The 18,830-nt window shown below is 42.6% G+C and overlaps 1 protein-coding gene across 5 annotated transcripts in view; it reads right to left on the reverse strand.

Moving 5' to 3' along the window:
* runx1t1 (RUNX1 partner transcriptional co-repressor 1) overlaps positions 1-18,830 on the reverse strand; it is a 54,965-nt gene that overhangs the window by 16,730 nt on the left and 19,405 nt on the right. For 4 of the 5 annotated variants that reach the window (XM_005728371.1, XM_013909669.1, XM_013909670.1 and 1 more), the window contains exons 2-3: positions 3,505-3,642; positions 1,713-1,954 (exon numbers count right to left, since the gene is read on the reverse strand). In XM_005728371.1, coding sequence (XP_005728428.1) covers positions 1,713-1,954; positions 3,505-3,642 — 380 coding nt within the window. Of the gene's footprint in view, positions 1-1,712; positions 1,955-3,504; positions 3,643-14,459; positions 14,512-18,830 lie in introns of those variants that run through there. The other variant, XM_013909671.1, reaches the window with a different exon arrangement.

An 18,830-nucleotide genomic window follows, 5' to 3' on the forward strand; every position in this document is an offset into this window, starting at 1 on the left:
GAGAAATCAAGCAACACAGAGAACATTAAAAAAAGCCGCAGATATTATTTTTCCTCCCAACACTCTCAGCGTTATTTCCCAGACCTGAATTTTGTTACATTCAGTCTTACATCTGTTCGCCCAGATTGCGTAGGGGCTGTTCTTGACAGCTAGTGAAACCTCCCGAGTCTCCCTCTCTCCCTCTCCCAAGCACACAACCAGCTAATTAACGGTGTCACTCTTTTCAGCGAGGCAGGGGGAGGGACAGAGAGACAGTGAGCGGGAGAGGAAGACGGGGGGTGTATGGCGGGGAGGTATGCAAACCAAAAGGACACAGGAGAGGCATGTGCGTATGCAGACGGTGAGAAAAATAAACATAGTGAAGCCAAAAGGAGGTTATGCTCTATGTGGCTAATTAAAAAAATTCCTCCCTCCTTCTCCTCCGCCTCCTCCTCTTTTCTGCACAACATTCAATCATTATTTCTGTATTCCCCTGCTCATTAAGCTCAAAATTTCTCAGATCACAAAGACGTGTGGTAAATCTCCAGATTTGCACATTGTATTTTACACCAAATCCTTTCCCTGATATATCCTTAGCATAACTGTGTCAACTAAACTGGGAAACACATCTGTCTTATCAAATGTACTCGATGTATATTTTGCAGAAATGCCAATATTAACATTCGTGGTACCAATGTGAATTTCCAGTAAAGAATGTGCTGTACTTAAAACCTTCATATTTTTCAATCTTTTCCTACATTTTTCTCATAATTGACGAACTCAGACAAATTCTGATTTACATGTTGAATATCAAATGCTGTTTTATTCCCTCTATTTGCTGGATCTTAATTAGGGTTAGAAGTGTGATTAGCAGTAATGCTTTAATTTGAGCATCCTCTTAAAGCCACAGTCATCACTTGATTGCAATTACATCTATTCATTAGCTACATAAATAACAGTTTTAATATGCAACTGGGTGAGTTATGTTAGGTTGTCAGACACCTGCACACCCTTAGTGACAACATTAGTTTGATGCTGGAATGGGAAGTCTAATCCATATCGCCGTCGTTTCCACGTTGTTACATTTCAGTTGAAATCACAGCAGTGTAGTTAAATTCATTGTCGATCAGCTGTATAAAGATGGATGCTGCCAGCCTCCTGTCACTGCTGTATTTTCTCTGTTTGCCAGGCATTGTGTGATCCTCAAGAATGAGTTTTAACGTCACCGATCGATATCAGTTTTGAAGGCAGAAACTCTACAAAGGTTTTGAGCCAACGCTCATCTGCTGGAGATATTTTTTTTAAGGCCTGCCACTTCTTCTTTTATTCTTTTACTTGTTCAAAATCTTCCAAGATACACTAATATGCCTCTGAGAGTCATCTTGTTGGTGAAAACATGTTATTTAAACCTGTCAAACTGTGTTATCATTGGCATCAGAGATTCAAGATTTTCTTGAAAGGATGCTAGTAACAAAGTGCCTAAAGATATAATTTAAAATGTGTTCTTCACTAAGTTGTTTATGTTTGATTGAAGGACTTACTACTGCCCAAGACCACTTTAAAAAATTACAAGAAAGTCTGACTTCTTGGAATCAAAATATAAGGAAATAAAGATTCACTCAAGATTGTCGCACAACACTGTATTTACACATATTAACACATTTTAACAGCACCAAGCAGTTACTTCCTCTCTAAGAACACTGATCCAGCTCACAGACACCAAAGGTTCTTACCACTAATCCCAGCACCAACGTGCGGACTCTTTCGCCAATTTCAGGTGAGATGTCGTTCCCAAACTGCTGTAGAGTAGTGAGGAAGCGCTTGAGCTTGCTGAGCTGTCGGGCACCACAGGCTGGAGGCAGCTGTTGGTTGGCCAGAGACGATGAGGAGGATGAGCTAGGACCATTGCTGTAACCATTTGGAGGAGATGGAGCGCCGTTGAGCGCCGTTGGGGAGTGGCTACTGCCGTTGGTTACTGTGTGAGATAAGGACATAGAGAATAATGTGAGCAGCAGACAGGAAAGCACGGCATTTGCTAATTGCATTTTCTTGACGTCATTTCTTATTATTTTTGTAAATTTTATTTCTGATAAAATCACATTACTGTTAAAGTAACACTGGATTTCCTCCCGCTACGTACAAATCATGGAGGAAACAACAGCTTTGTGATTTCCAGTGATTTCAAACGATGCGCATTCCCCTAAAATCATCCGCAAGCGTCCGCATTTGTTTCCAATTAGTGCGCCTCCTTTGAACCTTCACGGCATCCTCCCATAAAAACACATTTCTGTATTTGGAGACACGTTGCCTCTCTCTACCTCCGTCTCCCTTTTCTGTTCTTCCCGAAGCTCTAAACATGCCGGTGACAGTGAGACCCCCCCCCCGTGCTCCACAGCGCGGAAGCTATACGTGTCTGTGTGTGTGTTGGGGGAGTTGCTGTACAAAGAGATACAAGGCAGCATAAAGCTCTCTCTCTAATGAGATTAGGTTGTGACTAGCGATCCACTCACTCCCCCTCTGGCCGCCGTCCAAACCCACCACTGTAAAGAGAGGAGAGAGACGAGATGCTCAAACTGCATCTGGTAACAATTACGTCGGATGGAAATCAAAGCATACTGCTTTGTTAAAACCTTTGGCATGTGTAATGAGAGAGTTGGGCCTTTCCTCCCTCATTGCACGGAAGCCCCAATGTTAATTGTGGTGTGTGAGCGTTTGCAGCAGAGAGAGAGAGCGAAACAGACAGACAGATGCAAAGGGAGAGAGAGAAAGTAAATAACATAAATGAAAAAAGGGGTATGTGATTAAAAATGAACAAAATAATTCAGCCGTTGCAAAGTACCAGCAGTACCAATGCAGACTCAAGTGCTCTGAGCACACAGGGCCTCTGATTCTTTGATTCTAGTGCTCTTCATGCAAGTGGTTAAGTATGCTCTTCTGAGTGAATACTAGGGTGTAATTTGCTCGTCACAAGCTATGTGCGTGTCATGGCATTGCTCCAACAGTTTGTAAGCATGGGTGTTAATGAACTTGTTGGGAAAGAATTGAAAAGGCTCAATGCAACTTGATAAGAGGGTCTCACGAGTCCCACACGTCCACCATGATAACTCGCATGCTGGAACTGCGTTGATATGTATGAGCTTCTGCAAATCTACTGTCAATCACCATTTTTAGAGTGCAATTTTTATATGATTGTTATACCTCCAACCATACACCCAGCCGGGACATGACTGAGCTGTGACATTAGTGTAAAATATTAACTGTGTTAAGATTATTTGCTTTGTTTTTTTCTTTGTGATCTTTGAGCAATGCTGGGAACATTTATAGGAAGGTAATTTTCTGACCTCCTTCCTACTCATCAGCAGGCTGTTGCTGGTTGGCCATTAATAGCAAAAGTAGTCACATTATTTCTCTCACTGTAACACTGGACCATATTTGCAGCATGGTCACGGTTTGCAATAAAAATAGGTTTTCTTATATCGCTGGACGTCTCCATCAGCAATAAACACGTCCTCTTTCTTTACTCACATGTAGTTGGTGTGTAGGAGCTGTTACGGGGTGCTCCTTGTGTACTGGGTGGGGGTGGCATGGTAGGGGGGGTCAACCTGGACTGTGTCTTGACGTCCGCAGGTGAGTCGGGCATGATGGAGCGCTTCCCAGTGCGATCTGAGCAAAGACAAGGAAGACAGAAAATATTAAAGCAAAATACCGTGAAGTAGAAACGAGCAGCATTTTTGTCGCCTCGCATTCTGTGCCAGGTGGGATACAGTGTGGATACAAGCGGCAAAAATGGCTTCCTCAGTTGGGTATCTGGGTTCTCTCTCAAAGATAGGATGATGAGTTCAGTTGTTTGGGAGAGGCTCAGAGTAGAACTGCTACTCTGACACATTGAAGAGAGTCACTTGACGTGGCTTGAGCATGTAACTAGGATGCCTCCTGAGCACCTCCTAAATTTGCTTTTCCTGATGTGTGCTATCGAGCAGTCCCTGGGGCAGATCAAGGACACACTGGAGAGATTAAATCTCTCAGCTGGCTTGTGAACGACTTAGTGTCCAACCTCTTCAATCCATGAACAGCTGGTGAAGATGGCAGGAGGGATGGAGATCTGTGTGCCTCTGCTTTGGCTGCTTCTCCCCGTGACAGAAGATAGATGGATCATAAAAGGTATTTATATATAAATGATATAAAGAGAAGAGCCAAAAAAGCCACCAACTTTTCTTTGGCCAAGCTCATTCAATACATTTTTGAGGGCGCCATTAATGCTGAACAGGTTTTTGAAGCAATTTATGCTGCCATCCAGATGGCACTGATGTGATGACATGTCAGGAAGACAATGATAAACCAGATTCTAGCTTTATTACAACAGCATTGGTTTGCCTTGCAGTTCAGGTGTGTCACCAGATAAAAAGATTTGGCGCAATATGGAAAAATACAACAAATTAGCTCTCAAACTTACAAGCAGATGAAATCGCACACCAAGCGAGAACGGGAAAATATTTTGATTTCCAAACTATGGCAGTTCCCGATCGCTTATCGTGTTGTTAAAAGAAGAGGTGATGCAACACGGTGGTAAACAGGAGCCCATCATTTTTTTTTAATATGCGTCTGAGATCAAATATAAAATGAGCATTTATTTTTCCAAATCTTCACAGTTAGAACATATGCTCTTGATAAGCTGTTGCTATTCACAATAAGAAAAAAAGAGCTGAATTATTCTCGTTGATTAATGGAAATCGTGCAAATGTATGCCTACAAAAACGACACAAATGCACGTACAGTACAAAGGGCAGCAGAATTTATTTTGATGACAAAATGTTTGTGAGGAGCCCCAGAGAGACTCGATGTGGAAAGAGATGGCTCCCCTCATCTTACGCATTTGGCACACAGTGTCTGACTTTGAAATGAGAAATGAGAGTGAGCAAGCAGAGACACACAGACAGACACCTGAGAGAGAAGCATAAATCTGCAGTGAGTCCGGGTCTCATTCCACCACCATCTGTGCCATCCTGCAGCCCACACCCCTTCCCCGTCCCAGCTAATGACTGCAGTGCTCATTACACTCAAACTAATACACATACTCACTCTCACACTGCCTTAATGCTTGAATCTCTGGATAGTATATTCACATCTGTTTGAGACAGCATCACAGCAGACAACCAGATAGCCTATAAACTAATTAGACATTAAATAAAACAGTCAAACAAAACACTAAAGACGACAGTTTTTTTTAAGCAAAACATTTTCTCGGACATAACTGTTTCCACTTAATAAATTTGCTTTGTGCTCACCAGTTAAATGACCATATAAAATGTGCAAGACAAGATATACAAGCCTATCACAAAGTGAACAGACTCTTATCAAATGTATCTGTGGCACAGTGTGAAAAGGAGGAAGGAGGAGCTGCAAGAGAAAGTAAAGTATTATCTATGACATTGGGAACTTTGCTGTAACCAGTGTGAATAGATCTGATTTGACTCCAAAATGCATCACAGTGTGGTAAAAGTGCAAAAATATTGTGCATGTTTCCCCCCCGGGTGTTTCCCATCATTCATTTGACCAAAATCCCAAAATGTGTTTGTGAGTACGTTTTTAATGCGTATGTTGTTACACCATCTTATATTTTCACTTCTGTTCCTCTGGAAATTTTTAAAGCATTTGTGCATTCAACTAAGTAAAGCATATACTACATACGCCACAGAACACAAATAGTAAATGTTGGCCTTGGTGCTTTCTGATTGCTTGGATCCACAGTGCCATAATGTTACGTTTAGGTAAAAAGAAGGAGAAATACTGCCGTGAGAGAGACAGAGGAGCCTAAGCCTGTTAGCCAGGCCCAAATCTCAAAAGCACTGCAGCCAAAGTGCACTGTGACGAAGTATGTGTGAAGTATTTTAGTCACGCCAGCTTGACTTTAGAAGACAGGCGAGTGAGAGATGGAGATGTCACCAAAATTCTAAAAAGTGCTCCAAATCTCTGCCTGCGATTGAACGTTTAGGGCTTCTTTATTTATTCAACATGTTTGGAAAGTAAGCCGAAGGAATTTCAGGTAGCTCGATAAAAGAATCAATGCTGTAACAAGACATACAACATGTCGGCGCGAATCATCATGACCAGCAGCCTGTTCAAGAACAACGATTAGCTTCTCCAGGCTTTCACATACAAAGAAACAAAGGTTTATTTTAATTTAATTAAGCTGTAGCTGCTAGGGTAATTGTGTGTAATCACAAAGAAATAATCATAAGTCATTTTTGCCCAAGATATTCAAAACTGTAAAGGATTTTCCAGTAATCCCTAAGATTCTTACACTCAGATGATCAAAAAAGAGGAAAGGAGGGATAAAGACAGCACTCCTGCCTTCTAACTGTCCTATCATTGTCAACTGAAGAGTACCTGGGAGGATTGAATACATTTGTCTCACACCACACTGGCACATATTAGAGACCGTGTGACTCTTATGGATGCAGGAAGGCAACTAAAAGCCAGATGACCTTGAGCCTAAAATGCTTTTAGGGTCACATTCAGTTACACCATCAATGCAGAACACAGAGATGTAAGATTACTACTGACTTAGCTTTAACTTGGTGATGGAGAGCTTGATTGGAATTTAGAGGAAAAGGTTGCACATTGCACAGCAGAGCACTATGATTGGATACAAAGTGCATATTAGTGGGAAAAATTTGATTAGCTAAGCAGAGAACAAAGGAAAGGAGGTTAAAGAAAAGTCAATATGAAAAGAAAAGTATAGCGAGCAGAGAGACTATTGAACCCTTTCTACTTACTGTCCTTTACATTGACTCTCCTGCTTCCACTCTCTTTCTACCTCTTTCCTTGCGCACCCACACAAACAACCTTTCCTGCCCAGACTGTGAAAGCTTTACTGCTCCAATTTCACCATAATATGAAAAATTCTGGACTATTTATTTTATAAACTCAAGACATAGCTAGTGGAAACGTATAGTCTTACCTCTGGCTGCCAGCTATCATATCCTCTATACTTTCCTAAAATATGATCTACGAAAATACAAGGTCATTAAAAAAGATGGCTCGGTGACAGGACCCAAGGTAATTCATCATTTTCCAGTCAAACAAAAAGGCCCTGCATGTATATACTTAACAAGCATAAATTAAATAAAGCCGCTATATCACACATGGTTGTGCTTATTCTGTTTCAATGGCTCGTGCTTTCCAAAGGTCTGTATGGTGCTTTTTTTTCTATAATTGTGTGATAATTTCTGGCTCAGTTCACTTCATCTATAAGTTCTGTATAGAAAGGCTGCAAATCAGGAAACTTTGTGATTAGTTAGGAAAATGGATACACAAAATGGCTCGCATCAGCACAACGCTATCTGAAATAGACTTTTAGTAACGCCTTATTAAACAAAATCCATATTATAATATTATGATATAACAGGATGCAGTTTTTCCACCAAGTAGAACAACTAGAATTGGAGCATTTTTACAGCTGCAGCACCATGACTTAAAAAAAGATACAATTTTCAACATTACAAGCCTATAACATGTCTATTTGATGCACAATATGTAATACGTAACTTCAAATCCACGCGGACTCCTGCATGGAACTGTGGGCCCTGTGGTGGTATGAAAAGATGAGTTTGGTTACAGGCTTGTAATTGGAGAATAACACCTGGGTCAATGTCGTGATTGGATGGTAGTCATCAGCTAGAGATGAGGGAAACAAACCCTGAAAGCATTCAAAACTCATCTGCTGTCCCTCAGGTAAAGAAGATGAAGGATGAAGAATGAATTAGTGTGAAACCTTTGCACACACACACACATGCGTACACACACGTGTATCCAGGCAATAACAGTTTCTTGCACACACAAACCCCCACACAAAGTTACAGGTATGTGACTTACAAACAGCATCGTCTGTCTCTGGTTTGATTGCACAGTACATAACCAGAATAACATCAATGGCTTCATACTAACCAACAAAGGCGGCATCCAGCTATTCACTCTACAATTGCTATGCCCCTTGAATCAATGGCAATTCTCCCTACACAAGGTAATTTACCCAGTTTTGGGAAAAAAATACAGATACATCTTAAAACTCTAGCACGTTCCTGAAAACAAGTCAAAGCAAACCTTACACCTGTGTGCTATCCATTTTCATGAGCCAATATGTCACGTATACTGTTAAATTAAAAAAAATATGTATCAGCGCTGAAGGACAATCAGACAGGCTCATTTTATTACATAGCTGAACGATAGGAAGTACTCCCTCCCTCATGCATAATTCAATCCAAAAAGCACCCTTAAACAACCTTGAAAAAGTTGGGCTTCTCAAGTGTAATACACCATGTTAGAAGTTAATGGACAGGCACATGCATTGTCCATTTATTAGGCCTGTTAGTGAACCGCCGGTTACATCATGTAGGGATAACATCAGATCTGTGGCCAGACGACGGTACTCCAGGAGTGGACAGGTATTGATGTGCGGAGCTTTAATGGAAAGGGGGGTGATGAGTGCTTTGACTTTGGCTAACTCACTTTACGGCTTCTCAGAAGTGCTGTTGTCTAGGAATTAATGGATTGAAGAGGATGAGAACAGTTGTTGAAGAGGCACCAATTAGCTATGAAGGCACACAAGAGTCTCTCCAATGTGTGCTGTTTCACTAGCACACTTTATGCATGCCGAGGTGCTGAGCTTATCGATCACGCTAGATGACAGTGATTAATGTCTCGCACAACAGCCACTTCCTGCGCAGTTTTATCTAAAGCACCCTAAAGGAGCTCTTAGCGGAAATATGTGGAATATAGGCGGCCTGAATAAAAGAAAGTTAAAAACTGATGGGAATGTGCGCAAAAATGCATATTTCTACCGTGGTATTATATTGAAAGTGTCGAAGGTTATTTCACTGATATCTGACTGAATTAGGATTTTGCATAAGGAGTAGCCTTATATTTGCACGGTCTGCTGTGTATTGAGTCAGCTTGGAGTGTAAGCCACCATTATTCTGCTGGTAGCTCTTTATATCTAAGCACTGCTTACTTGGATTGTCGTTCATTGTCATAAAGGCACACAAAAATTTGAAAAAACAACAACTGCAGACTAAGACAACAGTGACTGAATATGCTGTGTTCTTCAAATCATGCCAAACATCCCTCCCGTTAAAATAACAAAGCAAAGCTCGATCTGCTCTGGTTTGTAACTTTAATCAAACCTAGAAATGAGGCAGAGCCCTGGACAACTACCTGCCACTCACAGGGATGTCTTCACACTTACATCACCCGTTCGCATCGTCCGTGATTACGTGATCCTCAGTGTTTGCAAAAATCGCTCCCTCTTTCTCGCTTTTTTTTTCTTCCTTTCTTCGTCTTTCTCTCCCTCTCGCCCGTACCCTCTTACAGCCGAGCTCAAAGAAAGGAGATTTTATCCCCCCGCTGACTTGTGATACATGCCTTTTCTAAGGTTACACGCAAGTTACATCACTCGCTTAAAACAGGATTGTTGCAATGAACGATATCTAGGAGGAACGTGGTCCCTGAGAAACAGTTCAATATGTTACAGGGAGGACTTTGCTAACCCATAACTCAAGGCAAAAAAAACAATGTGATATCAAAACCTCGCACATTTCATCATCGCACGCAAAACTGGGAGGTCATTTCGTATTCAAATCACCTTGCGAAATGAGAGCAACATTGCCTAACCTTGATATTTTAGATTATTCATCGAGGCCACAATGACTTCAAAGTCTATCATCGGGCGATAGAGTCAAACAATCTCCATTACACACATCATAAGCTAGAATTGCCTCCGTGTGTACGCGTGGTTCTGCGAATGTGTATGTGTGCGCGCCGAGAGTACCAGTGGAGACCTAGAAAATGATGTGATAACAGTGGCAGTAATATGCCACTTGAGACTACTTCACACAGGCAAATCCCATTCTTCAAAACGACAATGGATTTCAATCATGCTGGGTGAATTTTCGAGAGTTGGCGGCTGTGGCATAAACAATTTACCGTGCGCTGGCGCCTGCGTGAGCGCACAATTGTATTAGTCAGACATACTGTAAGATACCATCATTACATGGAAAAGTGCATGCACACTGGCCCACGTGTGCCTTGAACACACCGGCAACCCTGTAATCTTGATGTGTAATACCCTCACTGGGCACACCGATGTGTAGGTGCTGAAGTGAAAACCACGAGGCATCGAAGCCACAGGACGCCTGTGGCTTGAGCACTCGTCTCCACAACGTGCCCACGGCTGTGCACGATAGAGCCCCCAAGGCGGGTTATTCCAGCACATAGCGCACATTGATGTGTGAAGAGAGGGAGCATGGCGGATAGGTAATTGTGTAGTAATGAAAGAGATGAAACGATACTGAGATGGTGTGATAGTGGTGTGCGGTGATTGCTCTGTGTGCTGGGTACAGATGTGGGGAGTAGGGACCAAAGAGCGGTAAAAGAGAGAGAGAGAATGAAAGGGCAGATGTGTTAAAGAACAGCGCTGGGCGACAGGTAGGATGATTGAGATTCAGACAGAGTACGCAGAGAAGCAAGAGGAATCTTATCTGTATGCAAGTGGAATATCACGCAGACACAGACACACACACATGCACACACGCATACATGCACGCACAGCCAGATGGAGCAGTATGCAGAGCATGTCCCATCAAAGTCCACCCGCTTGTCAAGAAGATGTATGGATGCAACGCCCTACCACAAGCCCACAAAAACACAAATACATACACAGACACACAGCTGCAGGGATGCATGTACACACTGATAGCAAAACAACACAATTCTCAGTCCTTCTCACACAGACACACACACGCACATCTGATCTCCATTGTCTTATTTATTTTCCTCCACAGCAGATGCAGTGGATGCAAATGCAGAGGAAAGCAGCACCACCATCAGCGCATCAGTTTTGACTTTATTTTCACCACCTTGTTCTCGCTCCTCGCCTCCTTTTTTCCCCTCTTTCCTTCGTTACCTTCGTGCTTTTCTCCCCCCACTTTTCTTCCTGTCTTCAGTCAATCCCTTTGCAAACACTCACTGGTGATCACATATTGTTCCTGAAAGTTCACTGTTGGTTTTTGCTTAACGCTTAATATCAGCAACGTTGTCTTAAATTATGCATGTCCAGTGCACACAATGTAGTTTCTGCTTGTTAAAGTCAGCAAACTGTCAATAGCAATTATGTGTTTAATTGCTTTAAACGATTGCTTTACGTGTTCGTTTAACATTTACCACAAATGAAGAAGGTGATGTTGGTTTCCCTCGTGTTAAACATCCATCATTTATATTTCGGTGTAATCTGAGATGGGGTTGAGACATGGACTGATAGTTGAGTCATTTAACACAGTGAAGAAAAAAAATGAACTAATAACTTCCAATGTTGTCCTGACCGGCCAGCTGGTGAAGTAGTTTAAGAGTCCATCATCTTACTATTGATGTATGTTACACCTGGGTGTTTGCTTCACTGAAATATGGCTCACTGGTGATTCTGGAAGTTTGGGGGTTAAAGGTTGTGTTTACTTGCAATAGATTTGAATGATGAGAATAGGGGACCTGAACTGAATCATATTTATCATTCCCACCCTTTGTGATTATATTAATGATCAGTTTCTTGTGTGCTTGTGCTGCCTGGAGAGGTTGGTTTGGATATCATTTTATAGATACCGATGCCATATCGATTAGATTATTGCTTGGTCAGGTATTATCAATTTCTGGTTAACTTTCTATGTGAAGGAAGCCCAGTCTAAAAAAGAAAAACACTGTTTAAAGGAAAAGATAATCTTCCCAGGAAATTGAACAATATGGATTCCCATCCCTAATCTTTCCCCGTTGATGAGTGTAACAGTGAAAATGTGGTACAATACAGCACTAAAACTTTGCAAACAGACTGGCTCTGGATCAATGCTGACAGTCTTTTTCATCTCCCACCATATCTTTATTTTTCTCTCAGTGCAACATACGGAGATTTCTCAACTGCACACAGAGGTCTGAGCACCATCTGTTCCACCACACAAACTTTAACACACACATATACGTGCATATATGCATACAAAAACACGTCGATCTTTCAGACCTACGCTCACATTTGCACACATACACACACAGCGGTCAATAAAACATATGTGGTGTATAGCATCAGAAGCTCTTTTTTTTCTTCTTTCTTTAAGTCAGATTTATAGTAATGTCTGTTTTACCCATCTGTTGAAAAGAAAAAGTCTCACTTGCACAGAGAGGGGAAGCAAGTGTTAAGGAACAATAAAAATGATTCACAGTGCCCGTTATGCATCCTCTCAAATCGAAAGTACTCCTGCCACATCTTGTTGCCAGGCAAAGCTGAACTACGAGCTCTTTTAAAAGTAAAGATGAGCAATGGATGTGTGTGACAGAAGACTAGGGTCGGCGAGAGGTAAAAGTAAAGACAAGCTGCAGAGTGACAAACAGCGAGTTCGGGAGATTTACCGCCATTATGAGCAGAGTTTACCATTATTAAAGTGCTGATGGAAATAGAAATGTTAATTCCATCTGACATTTTTCCACAGTGGGGCCAAACGGGGCTCAACATATTTAGAATACTCCATCAAAGACATCGTTTATTTATATAAAGCTGGCTTGTCATTTTCATTAACAACATGATGTCTAAATAATGATATAAATGGTGTGTTTTGGGGGGAAAAAATAGAATGATGTAAATCACATGTAAGCCTCGGTGAGCCATGTTTGGTCACTTGATGGAAGCCAGCCTATTGGAAACTGCTTTCTGTATACAGTTTGGTTCATTTCTGATGCCATGCTGACACAGAGCAAAGTGAGCCCAAATGGGTCTGGGCGTTTTCCCAGGCAAGACTCTTCGCCAGCAAAGGACTCACACAAAACTCTCAGCACACATCCTAATGCCGATGACACATGGCTTTATTTTCTAAAGCTTCCCACACAGCCAGTCTGTAACCTCTTTAGTCTACAGTGTAGAGCAGCGAAATTGCTTTTTGAACCTCGATATAGGTTGTGCGTTTTGACATGCATATATGTCAGCGCTACAATAACCGCTATGAACAGGCTGCACATTTGTACACAAACCCCTTATGAGAACTGTTCAGGTCTGTAGCTCAAGTACAGCTTAAAATCACTCATATAGCCACTCCATCTCTAAACAAAGCACACTAATTCACAATGATACAGGCTCACATGCATTATTTCCATTTTATGTTCGCTCAATTGGAGATAATACATCTGAATTTCAGGAGCTGGACCACACCTCGGACACTATAAATAACGCATATTTGCTTTTGTTTCCATGAGCCACTCTTGCGCCCCTTTTTTCTCTGCTTGCCAACCTCCTTTAAAGGTATCAGAGTGAATGAGGCCTTTCCCATATCAAACCCTCTGGCCTCTGGCTTTATTATAAATATATGTGGAGTTCCTCGCTACCAATGTGAAGGAATCATGATGATGTTTTAGGTTGTTGCACAGAGAGAGAGGTTCCAAGCTGGTCACTGCATGGCCTGGGCCAGAGGGTACTGACATCTCACAGTTTGACTGCTGCCATGACCTACGTCTGCTAACCAGCAAACCAACCAACAGTTGCGGCGTTACGTTTGTTTGTATGATGTGTGTCCCAGCTGTTATCGTGACTGCAACATGAGGGAAGTAGCAATACTGGAGCACAGCTGGGCACTGCAGCCCACGATTCAGTTGGTATTATCATCACACAGTCTATATCTAACTTGATGTCCTACCCAGATTTATTAGATCCACAGTGCGGATTTCAATAAAATATATAAGATTGCTGAAAGCTTACAGTGTGTTGGAGCCGTAAGCCAGATGGAACCCAATTTGTATCTGTGTGCGTGTCCATGCTGAAAGGAATATTATATAATATATTCCAGGCCTCAGCAGCAAGATCAATTTTCAACAGACAGTAAAGGCCATCGTGTTTTACATGACAGTTATCTCTTACCACGTGGAGAGAGACGGAGACACCCAGTTAGTGGAAGGATGGATAAAGGGGGCGCATGAGTCGAGTGATATACAATGGACGCTAAGTGAGAGTACAGTTATTTAGTGTGACATGTAGGAAAACAGACAACGATGAAAGGGTGAGGGTTGAAAACAGATGTGGGAAACAGATCAAGAAAGAGCTGAGAAAAGAGAGGTAAGGATGCTGAAGGGAGAGCCTGTAAACAAGAGATAACATTTAGGGCATATGAGACACAGATGGGAAATCAAATACAGGAGGCAGAGGACAAGAACAGAAAAAAGAGGGCATAGGCTAACAGTAAGAGAGTGGGGGTTCCTGGGGGAGAGGGAACAAGCTTGTCTGCCTGGTGTTTTCAAAATATCACATGACGGCTGCCATGTGTTGGAAATTACTGCCGGTTAACTATCTTCCCCAAAACCACTCTGAAAAAATATGTCTGCAATTTATGAAATGTGTTCCAGGGCTGTGCTAAATAGAACCAGATTTGCAAAACAGAGGGAAAAAAACCTTTAGCCCTTACCACCTCTTCTCTGAAAACCACTACTCCTTTGCCTTCTTACTCTCCTTCCCCTTCTACCCCCACTGCTGCCTCCTCTGCCCTGCGGGGGAAGATGTTTAAAAACAGGGTCTTAGTCACATCTGGTGAGCAGGGAGCAGTGGTTGGTGAGACCTTGGATCGGGGCATTTCTAAGCTTACATCGCATGTGTGTGTGTGTGTACCTGTGTTCTTGTGGGTGACACAGTGACTGTGGTTTGCTAATGGCTCTGAGTGGCTGTGAGTAAAGTATGGCTGGAGGCGAAGGTGGCAGAGGGATGGCCTCTGCTTGCGCACAAACACACACATGCCCAGTGTCACCACAGCCCATTTTAGGTCAGCGATGTGTCTTTGTCTCCTTTCATCTAACTGTTACATCCTTTCTACTGGGCTCTTTCACCTTTCACTGTCTCGCATCCCTGTCAGCACGCAGCCATCTGAGTCCACTGACAGGCGAGAAGAAAGGAGCTAAACATGACCCACAATACCATTGAAGCATCATTGACAGGACTGTACAGTTCCAGTGTCTACAATCTGCATTTTATTTAAATAATCATGTGTTAATGTGAGATCTTAATCTTTAGTTCAGTAAAAAATAATCATAAACTGGCCATAAATTTTAGGTTTGATACTTTATTTTTAATTTTCCATATACAAATGTGAGATATTATTTGTGACAGTCCATTCGTTTTCTAGCATTTCTGGGTATTAGCATCACATGTTGTCGTCTTTGTTCAGCAGGAGGCGCCTCAGATCGCTATCCTCGCCACATCCATCCCCCGTGTCCATCAAACAGCCTCAGTTTTTCAACCAGCACATCTCTGAACTCTGTCCCCACACCCACGACTGATACTACTAATAGCATCATCAAGACAGTCCCATTGTTTTGCTTTTCTGTGGCAACACAAACACACACACACACACACACGCATAGACTCAGACACAGCCTAACCGCTCTCCAGTGCTACAGATGGATGCCACCACTCTCTCTGGAGCGTTGCCAGCGCCAGCTAGTGAACAGCTTGCCTGGCACAGTGCTCCACAGTGTGTGTGTGTGTATGTGTGTGTGACAGTGTCTGTGTGTGTATGCCTGCAGAAACAGTAGCGAAATAGCCTAGCACAGATGGGTGGCCAAATTCCCCACCCCTCCCCCATACACACAAGAATACAAACACATGCGCACTGTGACACGCGCACACACATATGCTCCAGAATAGAGACACACATGCGGACGCAAGCACACACACACACACACACACGTGCCTTGGTTCTGCTTTAAGTGTTGTCGACCTGGCGCACACTTGCCGCTCGCACAGCTGCTTCCTCGTTCACACGCGCGCGCACACACACAGAGTACACACAGCAGAGGATCACAGTTACACACGCTTGCATACATCTGTACTTACTTTACACGTCCTGTTCATGGCATGCGAAATATAAAAGCCACCATCACTCCCGCATCACCCAAGCCCACACACATAGACAGATAAATGTATTCAAACGCATCTGCAACGCAGACACACACACGAGCATTCGCACTAACATGGTCTTTTATGTTGGTAGCTATTCAGTGTTGTATGTTTCTGCGTGTTTTCTTCATGCGCACAACGAAAACATCAAGGCGTTCAGCTGGAAAGCCTCCAGTACTGGAAACCTGCCAGCAGAGGCCTATAGATCAGCATGATCATAGCAGTGTGTTAAGACACATCGCTGTTTAGTCAGGGCACAATAAAGTTAAGACATGCAATGAATGAAAGCTCTGCCTGCCACAGCTGACTTTACTAGAATGCAGCAGCGTGCAACTGAAACCATTTAAAATGCCTAAATTGTGACGTGAACTCGTTTGACAGGTTGTCTGATATTGCCTCATGTCTTGACTTTGTGTTTCTGCATTGGCTGCAGCTTCTGTTGTAACATACTCATGAAATGCTGTTCCTGAATGGCGGATTCTAAAAAAAACAGGAGGTTTTACATTCGTTTAGGGTCAAAGGAACGCTCTCTTGGGATCCAACAAAGCCAGAGAAACTTTACCAATGGAAAAAAGTCAGTAGTTAGACAGCCTGCCAGTCAATGAGCTTAGGCGGCTGGCAGCAGGTACTCTCGCCCCCGGTACATAGGGGAAAGCATGGTGGCGGGCAGTGCCAACTGTGCACTAGGTGGGCGTGCCAGCTCCGCCAGCCTTGCAGTGTCTGTTTGCCAGTGCCATCTGGGAAGAACAGCTCTGCGCACATACAGTACCTCTCCTCAGCTCAGAGGGCACAGACACGCACAGACACACACACATGCATGGATGCACACAAGAAAGCAAGGGCAGACATGCACTCCACATTTATGTAGCATCCACAAATATGCATGGTATGAACAGCGCACACACATATGAAGGTACACACACGCACACACACAGGCACAGCCGGCCGCTGACAGCTCACCATCTGTGCGCTGCCTCTGACTTCTCCCTCTGCTTCTTTCTCTGCCCTTGTTTTTGCTTTCATAAACGCGCGGTCCCTTTCCTCCTTTCCACACTTTCTCTCATCGTTCCCCATCTTATCAGACGAGTTCTTCAGGCCAGAGATCCCTACGTTATGTCATTGCTACCTGTGCACTGACACTTGACATGTATTTTCTTTGGATTTCTCCCCACGTATAGGATTAGGAAGTGTCATTATTTGGCAGGTTGTTTTCAGGTTGAACTGAGCAAGACAGCGAGTCTACCGAGTCTCTCTGTTTTTTACTTGAGTTGGGCAGTCTGGGCCAATCAGATATATAGATGAGGAACTATAAGATATCCTTAAGTGATTCACTAATATTCACTAAGTGTGAATGCAGTAAAATCAGGATTAGTCTTTCACTGAGGACACAAACCATCTCTCAGTACACCACATAAGTCATGTAAAATCAAAGAAAGATACTAAAAAAAGTGAGAACAAGAGAAAGAAAATATCAATCTCAGTCTGTTACATAGTGTTCCTCTTCAGAGGAGAGTGAATGAATACGAGAGCAAAAGAGTGAAAACCAATGTAGAGAAAGAAATGAAATGACAAGAGCAGTTTAAATTGATAAGAGTAAAAGGGAGAGGAGAGGAAATAAAGAGGAGGAGGAGAACAGAAGTAGGAAGGTAATATGAGCACAGGACTGTGGAATTCACTTCAAAGAGAAGCTAAAGCAGGTCACTGTCTTTACCAGAGTTTTCCTTGGGTGAACCTCTCTCATATGTTTCTCATTTAAAGCCTCTGAACCACTGTTTGAAAATGAAGGCCAAAGAAAGACACAAGTGCTCTACATGCAGCGCATGTCCTTTTTTTTGTGCCGGAGTATATTCACAAGGGATTTAGACAATTAGCTCATTTGTTGAAAAATAGCTGTAATTTTCCAGATGCCGTTCCATTCATCTTAACATTTCTACATCGCAGTTTAACAGCTTCACATTTGGAATACCACCAAGCTATTCCTTTCCTCCTCTGCAGCACAACAGCTGTAATATTTTCAGTCACAAATCTGCCCTCTCTTTCTATTCCATGTTCCATTTATTTCTTTCCCTCTCACTGGTCACCACTACCTGCAGTAACTGATTGTTTCTCCCACCATCTATCCTTTCCTACCTCCCTTTCTCCCCATTCTCTCCCTCCCCCCACCCTTTGGCAACTGCATAACATCATCAGAAAGATCTATGACCGAACACTATTGCACTCCTATTATTCTTTCTCTCTGCAGCCTCTTTCTCCTTCAGTTGCAATCCCTCCTCCTTGTGCTTCCTACTCCCTGCCCTCTCTTTACAACTTCCAACCATTTTCACCCTCTTACTCCTCTATCTGCTCGCCTTGCTGTCCTTCTTTCCGTCCAACTCCTCCAAAAGCGCCACATGCACTGGAAGAAGTAGCCTCATTACAAACAAGGAAAATCCATTTGGAGCAGGCTTCTCCGACCCCCTCTGAACTCTCTTGAGTAAAAATGGCCCACATCTCTGCTCTTGCCTCCTCTCCGTCGTGGATTCCCCCTCTTTCTCTCTAATTATTTATCCCTGTTTCTCTGCCTTTTCTGTTTCCTAAGCAACTCACTCTCTCGCCACTATGGTCCCTGTGTTCTCACACAACCAGGTAAGGTGTCGACATTGCAATACAGAGTAGAATTTAAATACCGATTCATGTGTAAAATAGATGAAAAATTAGATGAAGTTATTCCGTTTTTAAATTGATTTTCAGTTACTAGGACAGGCCATGATAAAGTAATAATCCATTCACACAATCTAGACACCAAATCCTTCCTATCTATCTATCTATCTATCTATCTATCTATCTATCTATCTATCTATCTATCTATCTATCTATCTATCTATCTATCTATCTATCTATCTATCTA

This window comes from Pundamilia nyererei, unplaced genomic scaffold, assembly GCF_000239375.1.
Source record: "Pundamilia nyererei isolate P.nyererei 1_Seehausen unplaced genomic scaffold, PunNye1.0 scaffold00028, whole genome shotgun sequence".
Lineage (NCBI taxonomy): Eukaryota > Metazoa > Chordata > Actinopteri > Cichliformes > Cichlidae > Pundamilia > Pundamilia nyererei.